General features: G+C 40.6%; 1 protein-coding gene across 1 annotated transcript; it reads right to left on the reverse strand.

The window, feature by feature from the left end:
* Positions 1-1,767: 1,767 nt before the first annotated feature.
* Positions 1,768-7,333, reverse strand: LOC143642414 (keratin, type II cytoskeletal 6A-like). Its single transcript, XM_077110771.1, has 9 exons — positions 6,723-7,333; positions 5,579-5,793; positions 5,171-5,231; positions 4,932-5,027; positions 4,643-4,807; positions 4,011-4,136; positions 2,899-3,119; positions 2,646-2,680; positions 1,768-2,545 (listed from the first exon to the last, which is right to left on the reverse strand). The coding sequence occupies exons 1-9, from the start codon at positions 7,263-7,265 to the stop codon at positions 2,310-2,312; spliced, it is 1,698 nt and encodes a 565-aa protein (XP_076966886.1). The 5' UTR covers positions 7,266-7,333; the 3' UTR covers positions 1,768-2,309.
* Positions 7,334-20,211: the final 12,878 nt, after the last annotated feature.

The raw sequence follows: 20,211 nt of genomic DNA on the forward strand, positions 1-20,211 counted from the left end.
TCTTTTCTTGATTCCCCCTCAGATTGTTCATTACTAGTGTATAGAAACATTACAGATTTTTGAGTGTTGATCTTGTAACCTTCCACTTGGCTGTACTCATTTATTGTTTCTAGTAGTTTTGCTGTGGATTTTTCGGGGTTTTAGACATATAGTGTCATATCATCTGCAAACAGTGAGAGTTTTACTTCTTCCTTTCTAATTTTGATGCCTTGTATTTCTTTTTCTTGTCAATTGCTCTGGCTAGAACTTCCAACACAATGTTGAATAACAGTGGTGATAGTGGACATTCTTGTCTTGTTCCTGATCTTAGGGGGAAAGTTTTCAGTTTTTCCCCATTGAGGATGATGTTAACTGTGGGTTTTTCATATATTCCCTTTATCATGTTGAGGAAATTCCCTTCTATTCCTATCCTTTGAAGTGTTTTCAACAGGAAATGATGTTGAATTTTGTCAAATGTCTTTTCTGCATCAGTCGAGATGATCATGTGGTTTTTCTGCTTTGATTTGTTGATATGGTGTATTACATTAATTGATTTTCTTATGTTGAACCATCCTTGCATACCTAGGATGAATCCTACTTGGTCATGATGTATAATTCTGTTAATGTGTTGCTGGATTCAATTTGCTAAAATTCTGTTCAGGATTTTTGCATTTATATTCATTAGAGAAATTGGTCTGTAGTTTTCTTTTTTGTAATATCTTTGTCTGGCTTTGGTATGAAGGTGATGTTGGCTTCGTAGAATGAGTTATGTAGCTTTCCCTCCTCTTTAGTTTTTTTTGAAGAGTTTGAGCAGGATTGGTACTAATTCTTTCTGGAATATTTGGTAGAATTCACATGTGAAGTCATCTGGTCCTGGACTTTTCTTTTTGGAGAGCTTCTTAACGACTGATTTAATTTCTTTACCTGTGATTAGTTTGTTGAGGTTGTCTACTTCTTCTCGAGTCAAAGTTGGTTGTTCATGCCTTTCTGAGAAGTTGTCCATTTCATCTACACTGTCATGTTTATTAGCATAAAGTTGTTCATAGTATCTTGTCATTACTTCCTTTATTTCTGTGGGGTCACTGGTTATGTCTCCTCTTCCATTTCTGATCTTATTTATTAGTATGCACATTTTTAATGCTTTTGATACATGGGTTGCCAGCCATGTTTCATGGTCATGATGGCTATTTTAAGCATAAACCAAATATTCTATTCTCTTTTCAAATATGATTTGTTCTGATTCATCAGAAATATGTTTCTCCAACAGGGTGTAATGGGTGAGCACTGAGGCAGGGGGTGGAGTGGTCCAGAGACCAAGACAGGGGGACCAAGCTGCTGTAATACCTTGTATGGGCATAAAATGCAGAGTGTACAGAGAAGGTAGGTCAGGTCCCCCCACTCCTCCTGCTGAAGTTTAGGATGGAGTCTGAACTGGGGAAGAACCCTGAGCATTGGGAAGCTGCTAAACTATTCTTTGTAAAACTTCTGTGAAGCAGTGTATGTTATGTTTGTGTTTTGGGGGGGGGGGAAGGGTAGCTAAGATCATGTGGGGATCTGGGGTATTTTTCAAAATGAAAAGGTATTTGTGAGATAAAAAAGCATAAAATGGGTCACAGGTGGTTCAGTGGTAGAAGGCTTGCCTTCCATATGGGAGATTCCTGGGTTTGATTCCCAGGTTCGATTCCCGACCATGTACCCTGCTCCCTCCCCCCCCAAAAAATAAACCATAAGAACTATTGGTACCAAAGCAAAGCAATATTAAACAATACATTATATTAGAAATATGCTTTATTTAGCAATTACAAAAGAGCAAAGAGTAGAGGAACCATCGCAGGGATACAGTCTCTGTACATCATTGGGCTGGTCACTTGCGATTTCATGGCTACAGTGAGGGAGGCTCACAGCACTTGTAAAATGGAAACTCCTGGGCCTCTAAAATCAAAGGGAAGATGTCCTGCTCTGAATTAGACCAGGTTTTTATTGTTGAAAGGGTAAAAGGTCATTTTCTTTTAATGCTCAGCCTCAGATATCAGATGTTGGATGCAAGAGAGAGATAATTTAGTATCTAGGCGAAGCTTCTGATTTGATCCGCTGTGATTAAATAATGATGATAATTCAGAGGTTAACATCCTAATGTTCAGCAAAGGATGCTCAGGTGGAGCATTATTAGAGAGGAGGAAAAACAAGGGCCTAAGCATTTTGAGTTCTAAGAGGGGCCAGAACCCTGGAGAGAAGAAGAAAAGTGACATCTGCAAGACCCCTAAGTAGGGGGACTAGGCAGCTTGAGAGGGGACCTTGGCCTAGTGGAGCCGAGAGCTGGTAGTAGAACTTCAGTGCCTGTAGCTCTTCCTGCTGGAGGAAGAAGTGGTGGTGTATTTGATGGTAGAACTGCTGCCCCCAGCAGAGCTGAGGCCACCGCTGATGCCTCTGCCACTTCCGGAACTGAAGCCACCTCCAAGGCTGTGACCACTGCTGTAGGAGTAGCCACTACCTCCACCCAGGCCTAAGCCACTGCTGACACCGCTGGCGCCGCCATAGCCACTGGAGACGGTGGACTGCACCACAGCTGTGGTGAGGAGGGGACAAGGAAAGAAGACATGGTGAGACTCATTTTTTAGCCTGAGTCCAGCCAGAAGGACAGGGAGGAAGGGAGTAAAAGTACTTACAGATGTTGACCTGTCCAACGCCTTCCCCTTGCAGCCTATGAGAAGAAATACAGAGAAGATGAGACTCAGAAATCCATTACCTGGATCAGTGTGGGATGCCCCATTTGGTGGAACAGTCTATGGGGAAAATGTACTTTCACTTGTTCCTAAGACTAGCACTCATGGCCATGACCATAGGGTCCTAAACTTGTACTCAGTGGCCTGTCGCTTGGAGATACACCCAGAGGTTGAAGAAGGGCTGTGAGTTAATCACCTGCATTCCTCGCCTTCCAGTAGCTTCCTGTAGGTGGCGATCTCCACGTCCAGAGATAGTTTGACATTCAAGAGCTCTTGGTACTCCTTCAGTAACTGGGCCATGTCCTGCTTTGCCTTCTGCAGGGCATCCTCCAGACTTTCCAGCTTATTCTTGGCATCCTGGAGGGCCATCTCCCCACGCTGCTCAGCATCAGCGATGGAGGCCTGCAGGTTGGCATTCTAGAGGGAGTAAAACGGGGAGAATGAACTTGCAATCTGGTTTTCCAGTGGAGACCAACCTTGGTTCTTCTTCTTTCCCAGCTAGGAAGAATTCGACAGCCCAGAGTTGACGGATAAGGACTCTTCTTATCTCTCTTTGTGTCCTGGAAGCCTTGTCAACTCTGGAAACACTGGAGGAAAACCTGTGCCCCTTTGTGTCGGCCAGCGTGCGTGAGAATGTAGTCTGACTGTGCGCTGACTGATGAGAGACACTTGTGGACATGAGAGCAGGAGGCATTGGAAGAAATGGACCTGCATCTTTGTTTTGAGTATTGTCACCAAATGTAAACATGGAGCAGAGTTGGTAGTGTCTTTCTTGAATGCAACTCAAGTTTTACAATGTGACTAATATCTTCAATTGTAGTAGTGAATTTTCAATGAACCTATTGAAAATTTTCTTTCCTCCTCTCAGTCACTTACACATTTGGGAAGCAGGGATCTTCTCCTGTACTTTAGTTCCACTCTCTCTTTTTTAAATTCCTGACTGAACTTGCAACATTTTTTCTCTAATTTTGGCCTTCCTTTCTTCCCAATTTGTTCCTTGAATGTTCTCAAGCCAATTATTCCTCTTAGGTCAACCGCATTTCAATGGCTCTATCCCAAATTTCCACCCCTTTATCAGCTGGGTCTGGTTCTGTCCATGTATTTGTAACATTTTCTTGGATTTTGACCCATCTCTCCTAAACAGTAGGGCTCAATAAGGGCAGCCACCACATGTCTTCTTCTCTCCTCCTATTGGCTTGGTCACTACCAAGCAAGGTATTTGTTCAAATGATGGGTGATGACAGCCTCATAGTCTAGAAAGATAAGATAAGAGTATTTCTATCCCATTGCTTCCCAACCCCACCCTACCTGTTTTTTGACATTGTCAATCTCTGATCTCAGTCTCTGGATCATGCGGTTCATCTCAGCAATCTCCTGCTTGGTGTTGCGCAGGTCATCCCCATGTCTGCCTGCTGTGACCTGCAGCTCTTCGTACTGTAGTCCAGAGAGAGTGAGAGATAGTATACGTGAGTTTCCCCAGGCCTTTCATGACTTTCTCTCTCAATCAGGCATTTAATACATTTGAACGTAATGGGGACTTTAGGAGAAGTTAGTATTGCAAGATGGTTCAACACTGAACATTTGAATGCCAGACCATCCTTTCTGTGGGACCACTGACTGCCCAGTTCTTCTGGATGGCTGGTGTCCTGTACAATGCTTCTGAAAGCCAGTATTCATGGTGAAACTAAAAGCAAAGATCACTAGCTCAGTATCTATGGTACCAAACTCTTGTGTTTGGATTCTTTTACTAAATAGACTTGGATGTAAAATCTGAAAGTGTGTACCCTCAGTGTGCACGGATGTGCATTCTGTACAATGACTCTAGCTTCCTAGCAGGACCTTTCCTGAATGCAGTCTGCAGACTTTCAGTGCACCTCCTAGCTGGACCTCTGCAGTTAGGAGCCTCATGGATTCCTCACGGCTGCCAACTCGCTGCTCACCTTGGTCTGGTACCAGGACTCGGCCTCGGCCCGGCTGCGGTTGGCGATGTCCTCATACTGGGCCCTGACCTCGGCGATGATGCTGTCCAGGTCCAGGGAGCGGTTGTTGTCCATGGACAGGACCACGGACGTGTCGCTGAACTGAGTCTGCATCTGGGACAGCTCCTGTAGAACATAACATTTTAAGATGATATTTTCCAGGTACAATGATAAGGAATCCCAAACCAATTTATCTTCCACCCTTCCTGGAACCCCGTTAAACTAAACAAAAGGAGTGGGCATGGCTTACCTGCTCATAGAAGGCTCTCAGGAAATCAATCTCCTCTCTAAGACCATCTACCTTGGCTTGCAGTTCAACCTTATTAATGTAGGCAGCATCGACGTCCTGAGGAAAAACAGCCTGGAGTCAGCTGTGCCCTCCTGCTCTAGCCTTAGGCTTCCTCTCTAGTGTCGTCTCAGATTCGGGCAGAGACGCACAACCCCCTCCTTCAGCAAAGAAACTTAACCCCCTGGTCTTCATTTGCTCACCTTCTTCAGAGTCACAAATTCGTTTTCTGCTGCTGTACGTTTGTTAATTTCATCTTCATATCTGTAACAAGAAAAGGATAAGATATATTTGAGCCACTTTGGTAACATGACATGGAAAAGGAAGCCTGGGTTTCAATCCTTTTAATGAAACGAAATGAAATATTTCCGCATTGAATATTCCTGTAGAAAGAACCTAAAAGATTCTTTTTATGGTCCCCAAATTTATTTTCTTCTTTCCTCTCCACCAACACATTCGATTTACTCTTTTTAATGTGCTTTTGGGCAATGATTTGCAATTTCATTTCCACTGGACATGGAAAGCAATTGATTCCAAGTAACAGCTGGCGACGCCTTTGCTCCGGCACACCACCTTCAAGCACTGAGCCCCACATCCCCTGTTCAACTCACTTGTTCTTCATGTCGTCCACCAGGTCCTGCATGCTTCGGAGCTCTGCGTCCAGGCGGCCTCTGTCCCCGGTGATAGAATCCAGCTGCCTTCTGAGGTTGCTGATGTACTGCTCAAACAGAGGCTCCAGGCTCTGCCTCTCGGTCTTGGGACCTTGCTGCTGGAGCAGGGTCCATTTGGTCTCCAGAACCTTGTTCTGCTGCTCCAGGAAGCGCACCTGGAGAGCAAATAAGATGGCATTTGTCAGACCAAGGGAGGGTGAGTATCTGTGTTAATTAGATCCCCATGTGGACCTGGGAGGTCTCCATGGTGCTGAGAAACTCCTGAGCATGAGGAGAGCTCAGGCTGAGAGTTCTGTTCCCCTGAACATTTTTCCTTCCAAACCCACAGATCCCACCAAGAAAAGCTCCCCACGCATCTCTGAGCTTACCCACTCTGCAAGTTATGGAGCTCATCAGAGATTTACAACACTTACTCTCTTTTTTTCTCGTAAAGCAGAATCCTCAATATACCTTGAAAATAACATTAAACTGATAGATTGTCCAAATCTTTTATTTTACATAGGACTTCCATTTTAAAAGATGCAACATGGTATCTAATGAATAGATTGTAACCGCACTTTCCCCTTGACACATGATTCTCGTCTAAATATCCTTGATAGATAGCTGTCCCCTGTTTCTAGCACAAATTCACTGCCCTGTGGGTTATATAGAGGATTGTAAGCCTCTTTATCTCATGTGAGCAGAACGTCCTTTTCTTAGTCTATATTTTTTCCCTCCCATGCAGAGTAGGTTTCGATTGGCCTTTCCTTGGTAATCCTGTGGCCCTTCAGGGGTTGAAGTCAACCCACTCCACTTCCCATTTACTTGACTCTGCTTCAGCCTCATCAAAAGTTGAGGATTCCATCTAAGCCCAATGAGGGGCATTTAAGAGATTCATCAGGTGTACCTGCTTTCCATCACCTTCTTTCTACCCGTGTTCAACAAGAAGCCAGTCAGTCATCCCTCTGGAATCCTGATCTACGTCTCCTTCTCCCTCTTTCCTAAATCTCCCCTGTCCCCCAACCCTTTATTAGACAACCTTTTATTGTTTCCCAAGTTTGGGCCCCCTGAAGCGCCCTGTGTAGACTGAGCCCTCGAGTCTTACCTTGTCAATGAAGGAGGCAAACTTGTTGTTGAGGGTCTTGATCTGCTCCCGCTCCTCGTTCTTCACCCGCTGGATGGTGGGGTCGATTTGCAGGTTTAGAGGAGTCAGGAGATTCTGGTTGACGGTGACCTCTTGGATGCCTCCAGGGGGGCAGACAGGGAAGCCAGGGCCCCCATAGCCACCACCAAATCCAGCCCCGCCACCAAAGCCAAAGCCACCGCTGACTCCACTGCCAAATCCAAATCCACTCCCGGCTCCTCCTCCAAGGCCAAAGCCTCCTCCAACTCTGCCACCGTATCCACTCCTGATGACACAGCTGCCCCCTCCGAGGGATATCCTCTTGGCGCCCCCCAGGCTGTGGAGGCTCCGGCTTCCAAAGCCAGCTCCTCCACAAACCCCACCCAGGCCACCACTGCCCCTGGAGCGGGACACAGAGACGCTGCTGAAGCCAGAGCGGCAGACCCCAGGGACTCTGGCTGAGCTGGTGCTGAAGCCCCGGTGGCTGCTGCTGCTCTGGGTCCTCATGGTGGATTTGCTAGACATGGTTCCCTGGAGAGGTGGAGGCTGAAGGAAGCACGAGTGGCTGGAGTGTAGAGCTGAGAGAAGGAGAAGTGTGAGATGGGCCTCCTGGCTGCAGGTTATATATGGTGAAAATGGGCTGGGCTCAGTCCTGGAAGGTGAGCTTGCAGATTGGAAAGGGCTGGGCTTTACACATTGTGAGATCACCCCCAATCATTAGAAAAGTTATGAAATATGAAGATTTTTTTCATCCGTACTCAGGGATAAATTTCTTGCCTTCAAGTTTTGACTTGATGCCAATACAATAAGACTATTAACAATTCGCTGAAGTCAGGATTTAGTCATTGTTTCAAAGCAACGTTCACCATGTTATGCTGGTATATCAGAATATACTGGGTGATCTCTCATCCCGACCTCGTTCGTTTCTAGCAGCTGGTAAATTGGAGCTCAACTGTAATCTGTCGTATAAACTCTAACAGAGAGATTGCTGATTTTTCTGATGATCACAAATGTTAAATTTGACCTTTTAGTGTAAAATTTCAAACGGATGTAAAACTAAAAGGAAAACTTATAGACTCTACACTCATCATGAGGCTTTAGCAATTTCCTTGTGGCCAAACTTCTTTCCTCTCTACCCCCACCAATTTCCCTCTCCCACTTAAAACTATGAAAGAAAATCCCAGTGATCATATAATTTCATCATTAAATAATTCAGAATGGTGTCTTATCAAAATACTCTTTAAAAATATAACCGAAACATCATTTTTACATCACAGAAATTTATCAATTTTTTAAACACCAAGAGTCTAGTCAATATTGAAATACCCCTGTTGGTCTGATATCTTATAATTTAGTACTCCAATAAGGATCCAAATAAAGTCTATCCATATTGTATTTGGGTGATATGTTTTTTATTTTATGTGTCTAGTTAACCATATGAATCATTAGATTCATCTCTATCTCTTTTTGCCTTGAAATTTATTTGTCAAATAAACCAGGCTAATTGTCCTCTTTGATTTTTTTTTATTGCATCCTTATGATATCACTTAATATTTTACTCTATCCTTGGCATTTCCAGTAAACTTATAGTTAAATCTAGAAGCCTAGTAAGTTTCTCTTATGTATTTAAACTTTTCCAGACATAGAGATAGGGAAGTGTCTACTTATAATGTTGGACATTTTTACTTATACATTTGTTCAGGTATTTAAAAATCAGAGAAATAATACGAGTTTATGAAACAAAGTACATGCTCCAGGCTATATTCCAGCCATTCAATTTTCCTATTTGGAAGCAAGTGCTGTTACCAAGTTCCCTGTGTATCCTTCCAGTAACTTGGATATGATTCTGTGGTTTTTCTGGGGCATGTGAGATATATGTGTATGTGTGTGTATGAGAGAGTGTATGAGAGAGACTATCAGTTGTGGATATAAACATACATTTGTACAAATATACACATATACCACATATGCTCTCTTTCCCTTTAGGGCTTCCAAATATGCTTGCAGTGGATTTACTTTGGTTTCCATCTCTATATTTTCTCTTGACTGTCTAAACACTCTGTGGTCTTTATGTGATGCTGTTCATATATCTGTGTCTTCTGGGTGTGTGCTATTGTGCCTTCGGTAATGTTTATTCCCCTGTGCGTTGCTTTCCATTTGGTCTTCATTTAGGAATTGGAGTTATTGTGTTCTTTGCTTCTTTTCTGAGCGCTACAAGCTAATGTTTTATCTTACGTTTCTCACTGTACTGTCCTTTGCGCTCTTATATCACGGAGATGATCATTTCATTTAATTTTTAATAATTTTCATAGTGACTTTTTTATGGTGAATATTCTTTGCTTGCCTTTTATTTTCCCTACCCCTTTAATTTACTTGAATATGTGTTTCTTTTGTTCGTCTTGAAATGGTTACTTTCTAATTAATATTCATCTTTGAATTTGCAGAAACTATTCTGGGGGAGGGGTTGAGACTGTATTTCAATATTGCATGAATAATTCTTTCAATCTTTGATTTGTGCCAGCCAGCAAAGATCACTGCAGATAGGCTCCCAATTCACAAATCTTTCTGCTTTTTTTTTTTTTTGCCTCACCAACAGTTCGCTATAAATAAAGCTTGTCTCTGCTTTCTTATTTAACCCTGACTTCGGTTTCTGGAAACTTCCTGACAAATGGAGTCCTGTCTCCAGCCCACACACCCAGTTCCCAGTGTCGCAAACAAGAAATTCATGGATTGGCACCTGAGGGAATACCATTTACATTGACTTAGTATTAATTTAATTAATAAGCAGTTCCTACCATGTAGTCAGACCTCAATGTTAAGACATTCTTGGTTGTGCTTTGTGATTACCATGCTGTTTCACTCTCCTTGCTGGTCATAAGAGTGTTTTTCAACTGGCTTATTCTTAGAGAGGTAGCTTGTGATATCTTCTCTGGGTTTTTCCAATGCCTTTGGTTTACTTATCCATTTCTGTGAGAATGTTCTTCTATTTTTTGGTTTTGAGTTTTAAGATCTTTTAGTTTTGGTGGTTGAAAATGGAGTTTGTCTGTATGTCTTTGTCCCCCTTGTGTTTTAAGTAATTTTTGAGGAAATGGCTCACTCTTTTCTACCAGGCCAAATTCAGAAGTCTTCTATTGACATGTTCATATTTAAAGCATCGTGTCATTTAAAATACTAACCCAACAACTTAACTAAGGACTATTACTTTTCCTCTCTCATGCCTTGTGCAAATAATTCTATTCAATGCTGACATCACTGCCTTGGTGTGTCTTCTTCCCTATTGCTATATTGTGAGTCACCCAAAAGTTTTCTGGAGCACATCATATTTCAAGTTAAAAGAAATATAAAGAAAGTCATAATCAATCTCCATTTGCCAATCAGCTGTTTAAGTGATTCAACATTTCTCAATCTTATGTCATCTAGCTCCCTAACAGTATTTCTTTTGTTGAGCATTTTAAAGGAAATCCATATATCAAATCATTATACTTATGAATATTTAATGGGCATGTCTAAGTAATAATGGAAGTTTAACCTAACTGTTTAACATATTGTATCCATCATAATCAACAGTCATTCCTTAGTGAAATCTAATATGCGCTTTATACTCACAATTTCCTGATTATCTCACAGATGTCTTTTTATGACAGGTCTGCATGATGCAACATGCAAACTAGGCTCACATAATGCATTTGGCTGCTTAAAACAAATCTTTTAAGTTTTGTTTAATCCATAAAAGACCTCTTTGTTTCTTTTTTGTGCCATTGATTTGGGAAGAAATTTGGTTATTCTTTCTGTAGAATGTTCACATTCTGGATTTGGCTGATTATTTCTTGTTGATGTCACTTAGTTTCTTTTATTCCCTTTTCTTCCTATATACTCATAGTTCTGTTTGAATCTTGATTAGATTTAGTCCAATTATTTCAGGAAAGATTATTTCATAGCCAATGTTACGTGTTTCCTATTGAATCATATCACGAGGCACATAATACAATTGTTGTGAATTTGGATTAGGTTTCAGCCTGATCTCTCCACTGTAAAGTACGCAGTAATATTGTCATTTAAGATTTTAACATATATTGGTGGTTATTTCCCAATTTACTATTCCATTAAGGGTGGTAAATGGTGGCATTTTTTTATTTTTTATTTTTTATTTTTATTTTTTATTAACGGAAAGAAAGAAAAAAAGGAAAAAAAAAAGAAATTAACACAACATTTAGAAATCATACCGTTCTACATATGCACTCAGTAATTCTTAACATCATCAAATAGATGCATGATCATCATTTCTTAGTACATTTGCATCGGTTTAGAGGAACTAGGAACACAACAGAAAAAGATATAAAATGTTAATATAGAGAAAAGAAATAAAAGTAGTAATAATAGTAAAAAACAACAACAAAAAAACCCTTTAGCTCAGATGCAGCTTCATTCAGTGTTTTAACATGATTACTTTACAATTAGGTATTATTGTGCTGTCCATTTTTGAGTTTTTGTATCTAGTCCTGTTGCACAGTCTGTATCCCTTCAGCTTCAATTACCCATTGTCTTACCCTGTTTCTAACTCCTGCTGGACTCTGTTACCAATGACATATTTCAAGTTTATTCTCGAATGTCTGTTCACATCAGTGGGACCATACAGTATTTGTCCTTTAGTTTTTGGCTGGACTTACTCAGCATAATATTCTTTAGGTCCATCCATGTTATTACATGCTTCATAAGTTTATCTTGTCTTAAAGCTGCATAATATTCCATCGTATGTATATACCACAGTTTATTTAGCCATTCTTCTGTTGATGGAGATTTTGGCTGTTTCCATCTCTTTGCAATTGTAAATAACGCTGCTATAAACATTGGTGTGCAAATGTCCGTTTGTGTCTTTGCCCTTAAGTCCTTTGAGTAGATACCTAGCAATGGTATTGCTGGGTCGTATGGCAATTCTATATTCAGCTTTTTGAGGAACCGCCAAACTGCCTTCCACAGTGGTTGCACCATTTGACATTCCCACCAACAGTGGATAAGTGTGCCTCTTTCTCCGCATCCTCTCCAGTACTTGTCATTTTCTGTTTTGTTGATAATGACCATTCTGGTGGGTGTGAGATGATATCTCGTTGTGGTTTTGATTTGCATTTCTCTAATGGCCAGGGACATTGAGCATTTCTTCATGTGCCTCTTGGCCATCCGTATTTCCTCTTCTGGTAGGTGTCTGTTCAAGTCTTTTTCCCATTTTGTAATTGGGTTGGCTGTCTTTTTGTTGTTGAGTTGAACAATCTCTTTATATATTCTGGATACTAGACCTTTATCTGATATGTCATTTCCAAATATTATCTCCTATTGTGTAGGCTGTCTTTCTACTTTCTTGATGAAGTTCTTTGATGCACAAAAGTGTTTAATTTTGAGGAGCTCCCATTTATTTCTTTCTTTCTTCAGTGCTCTTGCTTTAGGTTTAAGGTCCATAAAATTCCTCCAGTTGTAAGATTCATAAGATATCTCCCTACATTTTCCTCTAACTGTTTTATGGTCTTAGACCTAATGTTTAGATCTTTGATCCATTTTGAGTTAACTTTTGTATAAGGTGTGAGATGCGGGTCTTCTTTCATTCTTTTACATATGGATATCCAGTTCTCTAGGCACCATTTATTGAAGAGACTGTTCTGTCCCAGGTGAGTTGGCTTGACTGCCTTATCAAAGATCAAATGTCCATAGATGAGAGGGTCTATATCTGAGCACTCTATTCGATTCCATTGGTCGATATATCTATCTTTATGCCAATTCCATGCTGTTTTGACCACTGTGGCTTCATAATATGCCTTAAAGTCAGGCAGCGCGAGACCTCCAGCTTCGTTTTTTTTTCCTCAAGATGTTTTTAGCAATTCGGGGCACCCTGCCCTTCCGGATAAATTTGCTTTTTCTAATTCTGAAAAATAAGTTGTTGGGATTTTGATTGGTATTACATTGAATCTGTAGATCAGTTTAGGTAGGATTGACATCTTAATTATATTTAGTCTTCTAATCCATGAACACGGTATGCCCTTCCATCTATTTAGGTCTTCTGTGATTTCTTTTAGCAGTTTTTTGTAGTTTTCTTTATATAGGTTTTTTGTCTCTTTGGTTAAATTTATTCCTAGGTATTTTATTCTTTTAGTTGCGATTGTAAATGGGATTCGTTTCTTGATTTCCCCCTCAGCTTGTTCATTACTAGTGTATAGAAAAGCTACAGATTTTTGAATGTTGATCTTGTAGCCTGCTACTTTGCTGTACTCATTTATTAGCTCTAGTAATTTTGTTGTGGATTTTTCCGGGTTTTCGACGTATAGTATCATATTGTCTGCAAACAGTGATAGTTTTACTTCTTCCTTTCCAATTTTGATGCCTTGTATTTCTTTTTCTTGTCTAATTACTTTGGCTAGAACTTCTAACACAATGTTGAATAATAGTGGTGATAGTGGACATCCTTGTCTTGTTCCTGATCTTAGGGGGAAAGTTTTCAATTTTTCCCCATTGAGGATGATATTAGCTGTGGGGTTTTCATATATTCCCTCTATCATTTTAAGGAAGTTCCGTTGTATTCCTATCTTTTGAAGTGTTTTCAACAGGAAAGGATGTTGAATCTTTTCAAATGCCTTCTCTGCATCAATTGAGATGATCATGTGATTTTTCTGCTTTGATTTGTTGATGTGGTGTATTACATTAATTGATTTTCTTATGTTGAACCATCCTTGCATACCTGGGATGAATCCTACTTGGTCATGATGTATAATTCTTTTAATGTGTTGTTGGATACGATTTACTAGAATTTTATTGAGGATTTTTGCATCTATATTCATTAGAGAGATTGGTCTGTAGTTTTCTTTTTTTGTAATATCTTTGCCTGGCTTTGGTATGAGGGTGATGTTGGCTTCATAGAATGAATTAGGTAGTTTTCCCTCCACTTCGATTATTTTGAAGAGTTTGAGGAGAGTTGGTACTAATTCCTTCTGGAATGTTTGATAGAATTCACATGTGAAGCCGTCTGGTCCTGGACTTTTCTTTTCAGGGAGCTTTTGAATGATTAATTCAATCTCTTTACTTGTGATTGGTTTGTTGAAGTCATCTATTTCTTCTTGAGTCAAAGTTGGTTGTTCATGTCTTTCCAGGAACCCGTCCATTTCATCTAAATTGTTGTATTTATTAGCGTAAAGTTGTTCATAGTATCCTGTTATTACCTCCTTTATTTCTGTGAGGTCAGTAGTTATGTCTCCTCTTCCATTTCTGATCTTATTTATTTGCATCCTCTCTCTTCTTCTTTTTGTCAATCTTGCTAAGGGCCCATCAATCTTATTGATTTTCTCATAGAACCAACTTCTGGTCTTATTGATTTTCTCTATTGTTTTCATGTTTTCAACTTCATTTATTTCTGCTCTAATCTTTGTTATTTCTTTCCTTTTGCTTGCTTTGGGATTAGCTTGCTGTTCTTTCTCCAGTTCTTCCAAGTGGACAGTTAATTCCTGCATTTTTGCCTTTTCTTCTTTTCTGATAAAGGCATTTAGGGCAATAAATTTCCCTCTTAGCACTGTCTTTGCTGCGTCCCATAAGTTTTGATATGTTGTGTTTTCATTTTCATTCGCCTTGAGGTATTTACTAATTTCTCTTGCAATTTCTTCTTTGACCCTCTTGTTGTTTAAGAGTGTGTTGTTGAGCCTCCATGCATTTGTGAATTTTCTGGCACTCCGCCTATTATTGATTTCCAACTTCATTCCTTTATGATCCGAGAAAGTGTTGTGTATGATTTCAATCTTTTTAAATTTGTTAAGACTTGCTTTGTGACCCAGCATATGGTCTATCTTTGAGAATGATCCATGAGCACTTGAAAAAAAGGTGTATCCTGCTGTTGTGGGATTTAATGTCCTATAAATGTCTGTTAAGTCTAGTTCATTTATAGTAATATTCAGATTCTCTATTTCTTTATTGATCCTCTGTCTAGATGTTCTGTCCATTGATGAGAGTGGTGAATTGAAGTCTCCAACTATTATGGTATATGTGTCTATTTCCCTTTTCAGTGTTTGCAGTGTATTCCTCACGTATTTTGGGGCATTCTGGTTCGGTGCATAAATATTTATGATTGTTATGTCTTCTTGTTTAATTGTTCCTTTTATTAGTATATAGTGTCCTTCTTTGTCTCTTTAACTGTTTTACATTTGAAGTCTAATTTGTTGGATATTAGTATAGCCACTCCTTCTCTTTTCTGGTTGTTATTTGCATGAAATATCTTTTCCCAACCTTTCACTTTCAACCTATGTTTATCTTTGGGTCTAAGATGTGTTTCCTGTATACAGCATATAGAAGGATCCTGTTTTTTAATCCATTCTGCCAGTCTATGTCTTTTGATTGGGGAATTCAGTCCATTAACATTTAGAGTTATTACTGTTTGGATAATATTTTCCTCTACCATTTTGTCTTTTGTATTACATATATCATATCTGACTTTCTTCTTTCTACACTCTTCTCCATACCTCTCTCTTCTGTCTTTTTGTATCTGACTCTAGTGCTCCCTTTAGTATTTCTTGCAGAGCTGGTCTCTTGGCCACAAATTCTCTCAGTGACTTTTTGTCTGAGAATGTTTTAATTTCTCCCTCATTTTTGAAGGACAATTTTGCTGGATATAGGAGTCTTGGTTGGTAGTTTTTCTCTTTTAGTAACTTAAGTATATCATCCCACTGTCTTCTAGCTTCCATGGTTTCTGCTGAGAAATCTACACATAGTCTTATTGGGTTTCCCTTGTATGTGATGGATTGCTTCTCTCTCGCTGCTTTCAAGATCCTCTCTTTCTCTTTGACCTCTGACATTCTAACTAATAAGTGTCTTGGGGAATGCCTATTTGTGTCTAATCTCTTTGGGGTGCGCTGCACTTCTTGGATCTGTAATTTTAGGTCTTTCATAAGAGTTGGGAAATTTTCAGTGATAATTTCTTCCATTAGTTTTTCTCCTCCTTTCCCCTTCTCTTCTCCTTCTGGGACACCCACGGCACGTATATTTGTACGGTTCATATTTTCCTTGAGTTCCCTGATACCCTGTTCAAATTTTTCCATTCTTTTCCGGATAGTTTCTGTTTCTTTTTGGAATTCAGATGTTGTATCCTCCAAATCACTAATTCTATCTTCTGTCTCTTTAAATCTATCATTGTAGGTATCCATTGTTTTTTCCATCTTTTCTACTTTGTCCTTCACTTCCATAAGTTCTGTGATTTGTTTTTTCAGTTTTTCTATTTCTTCTTTATGTTCAGCCCATGTCTTCTTCATGTCCTCCCTCAATATATCGATTTCATTTTTGAAGAGGTTTTCCATTTCTGTTCGTATATTCAGCATTAGTTGTTTCAGCTCCTGTATCTCATTTGAACTATTGGTTGTTCGTTTGACTGGGCCATATGTTCAATTTTCTGAGCGTGATCCGTTATCTTCTGCTGGCGTCTGGGCATTTAGTCAGATTTCCCTGAGTGTTGGACCCCACAGGTTGTAAGATTTTTCTGTGAAATCTCTGGGTTCTGTTTTTCTTATCCTGCCCAGTAGGTGGCACTCGTGGCACACGTTTGTCTATGGGATCCACCAGTAAAAGTTGCTGTGGGTCCTTTAACTCTGGAAAACTCTCGCCGTAGGGGAGGTTTGGTAGCCGAAGCGTCTTGGAAGAGTGCCAGCCGGCCCGGGGGTCCGAACGCGGGGAGGGTTGCCGGCCACTGCAGCACGTGAGAGCGCCCAACCAAATTTCCTAGTTGGCCTGGGGCACCAAGCGTGGCGAAAGGGCGCCAGCTGTCGCAGACCAGGAGAGTGCACTGTTCCCAGGCGGACCGGGGAGTCACGTGTTTGGAAGGGACCCCCTGGTCACTGTTCTCCGCAGTCTGGGGATTTCTGACCCAACTCTTTCAGTTGGTCCAGGGGGCCTCGCATGGTGGGTACGACAGCCGCCACGGTCTGAGGGGACCGCCTGCCCAATTCTGGCAGCTGGCCTGGGAAGGAGGAAGGGAGGGACTCCAGCCACTTGCCGTCCCGCCCAGGAAAGCCCGCGTCCCTCGGTGTTCTCACCGGAGCTGGTTCTCCCAGACAGTCAGCCGTTCCAGGATGGGGTACGCTGTCCGTTTGATCTCCCTCGTGGCTCCGGGAGCTGCTCTGTATTGTCTCCACTCCCCCAGTAGCTGTTCTGGAGGAGGAAAGGTGAGGGCAGCAAAGCTGTCTAGGCTGGTGGCGGAGGAGCCGGTGAAGGCGGAAGAGGGCACCGTGGTGGTTGGAGAGCCGCGGCGCAGGAGGGGGAAGAGGCGGGCCAGCGGAGAAAGAGAGGGGAGAAGGAGGGCGGGCGGGTCGGCTGCTGCGGGGCGTGGGCGCCGCGCGGACGGGCCGGCGGAGAAAGAGAGGGGAGAAGGAGGGCGGGCGGGTCGGCTGCTGCGGGGCATCAATGGTGGCATTTTTATTTTATCATGCCTTCTGCATTTAGTCCCTGAGATTCATCTTTAAAGAAGGACTTTTCATCATTGGCCTTTTTTTTTTCCTCATCATTGATGTTTTAGGTAACAACATTTAAGTTACTTAGGAAAGCCAGAATAAATGCTTAGTTCTTTCCCTTTATTTACCACTTTTCAGAGTAATGGGCTGGAGTGCTAACAATCTCTAAAGGTAATCATGGAAGTTTTTTATGTGTTAATTGTAATTGTTTTGGTTTTTGCTATAGTTAAAAATACATGGAAAGGGTGCAAGGGTAGTTCAGTGGTAGAATTCTCACCTGCCATGCGGAAGACCTGGGTTTGATTCCTGGCCCATGTACCTCGAAAAAAAGAAAAAAAAACAACAAATCTTGCTGCAATAATGGGTACACCCATGGAAAAAGAATGAAATGTGACCCCCACCCATGCAGCATACAAAAAAAACCCATGGATTTTAGGGTAATGTGGGACATGGGTTGTTTGCTTTGGACATTATCCATGATCTCTGACGGATGGAGGTGACTGAAGGATACATTGCCTGAGAAGTAGTATGGGAAACTGTTGTGTATACCTATGTTGGAATATTGTGCGGCTACAGAAAGGAATGAAGTTGTGAGGCGTGCAACGAGGTGAATAAACCTTGGGGACATCATGTGGTGCAAAATAAACCAGAAACAAAAGAACAGATATTGTAAGTTCTCTTTTAGAAAATACTTATAAGATAATTGGGACCTCGATTGTAAGCACTTATGGCAGTGACATTTAGTCCAGAGCTATAAATATTATTTCCAGATTTTGAGATGCTGTGCTATATATGTATGTATAACCTGGCAGCGCTCTGAAACTTTGACTACCTGTGTGACACATAAGACTCAGAGTTGGATTTCTGCAGCTCTGGCAGTCAGCATTGCTATATACAACAACTGTTAAAGAAACCGAAAAAGAGATCAGGCTTCAAATAGGGATAAGAAGGAAGCCAACCTGATTGGGACTAAGGTAAATCAGAATACTGAGGTAAGGATGACAATGTAATTTAGAACTTGACCTACTGTATGAGACCAAAGGAAGAGAGGTTTATTTTGGCCAAAACCTAAATTTTCTGCAGCACATAATCTAATTCAACCTGTCTGGATAGCTCATTTAAACAACACAAACACATGGAGTCCAGAATGGGAATGAGGGTTTGTAATTCTGCACAGCTTAATATAATATCTGGATGCATCCCAGGATATGTTGGGCAGATAATTAAAAAGTATTGGCTTGGGTGTGCAAGGGTAGTTCAGTAGTAGAATTCTCACCTGCCATGCGGGAGACCTGGGTTTGTTCCTGGTCCATGCTCTTCCCCAAAAACAAACTAACAAGCAAACAAATGAAAAAAAGCAAACAAACAAAAATTCAACAAGTGGTGCTGCAATGTGGGGATACTCACATGGAAAAAGAATGATATGTGACCTCCGCTATATAGCATACAAAAATAAAAAATATTGGCAAAGTCTCTTGAGGGACTGGAGAAAAAAATATGGCACTGTGAAGCTTTACCACTGGGGAGACCCCTGACACTGACTCAAGCATTAGGGACTCCCAAGTCAATAGGCCAAGCCCTTGATCTCGAGACTTGCTCTTATAAAGCTTATTTCTGTAGTGGAGAAGCTAAGCCTACCTATAGTTATGCCTACGACTCATTTGCAGAAAATATCTTTTGATGCTCAGATGTGACTTCTCTCTTTTCATCATTGACTTTTTTTTTTTTCATCATTGACTTTTTAGGTAACAACATTTGACTTACTTAAGAAAGCCAGAATAAATGCTTAGTTCTTTCCCTTTATTTACCACTTTTCAGAGTAATGGGTTGGAGTGCTAGCAATCTCTAAAGGTAAAATTTAGTTTACCTTTGGGTAAAGCCCAACTCTGCAAGTATAATCATTATCCTCCCCCTACATGGGACATGACATCCCGGGGTGAAGGTCTCCCTGGCAACATATGACATGACTCCCAGGGATGAGCCTGGCCCTGGCACTGTGGGATCAACAATGCCCGCCTGACTAAATGGGGGGAAAGAAACGTAACAAAATAGGGTATTAGTGGCTTAGAGAGTTCAAATAGAGTCTAGAGGCTATTCTGGAGCTATTCTTATGCTTCAGCTAGATATTGCTAATTACCGTGGTTTACCAAATCCCAACCAAAACTATTCCTGTTAACCCCAAGGAACACCTAAGGCTTTATCTGAGATTTTACAAAAGTTTCACGCACTAAGATTACTTTCCAGAAACCTATAACCTCTAGATGGTTCCTTGGCCAGATAAGTCTTGAAATCCAGAGGGACAAGTCTCTTCAAGAACATCAACTAGTTTCATTCCCTATCCCATATTATCGACACCCCTTTCCAATATGAAAAAATTAGAATGAATATAACCCAAATACCCCTAAAGATTGGAAGAGAGATCAAAGGAAAAGGAGGAGTTATACAGTGAAGATAGGATTTAACAAATGAGTATGATTGCTGAATTATTATATTGATATGTCTTTTCGCTCTAGTGTCTTGGAGCAGCAGGAGGAAAAACCTAAAATTTTGGAAGGGTAACCCATACCAAACTCTGAAATCTGTTCTGCAACTACTTGTTACAGTGTACTTTGAAATTTATTGCTTCTTGTATATATTTATTATATGTCACAAGAAAAAATGTTTTAAAAAATTGAAATAAGGATTAAAAAATAATTTCATATCCTGGTTCCTTTAATTGGGAAGTAACATTTATAAACCAGAATCTAGATGCTATAGTGCTCATTGTTATTGTTTGCCTTTGTTTTTGAAGACTTTTGAATGGACACAGAGAGGAAAAAATTTTAAATATGACTTAAAAAATAAGAAAAGTAAAACGAAAGTCTATATTGATATGTACAGTTCAAATGAGAGCTAAGCATGTGGTTTGATACGTGTTTTTTTCCTCGCATTGTAAGTTGAGCTCAGAAACCATTTATATATTGCTTATTTGCTTTATCCTCAACATGACTATGATCAACTCAAAATAC

The sequence above is a fragment of the Tamandua tetradactyla genome, chromosome 7, assembly GCF_023851605.1.
Source record: "Tamandua tetradactyla isolate mTamTet1 chromosome 7, mTamTet1.pri, whole genome shotgun sequence".
In the NCBI taxonomy this organism is placed as follows: Eukaryota; Metazoa; Chordata; class Mammalia; order Pilosa; family Myrmecophagidae; genus Tamandua; species Tamandua tetradactyla.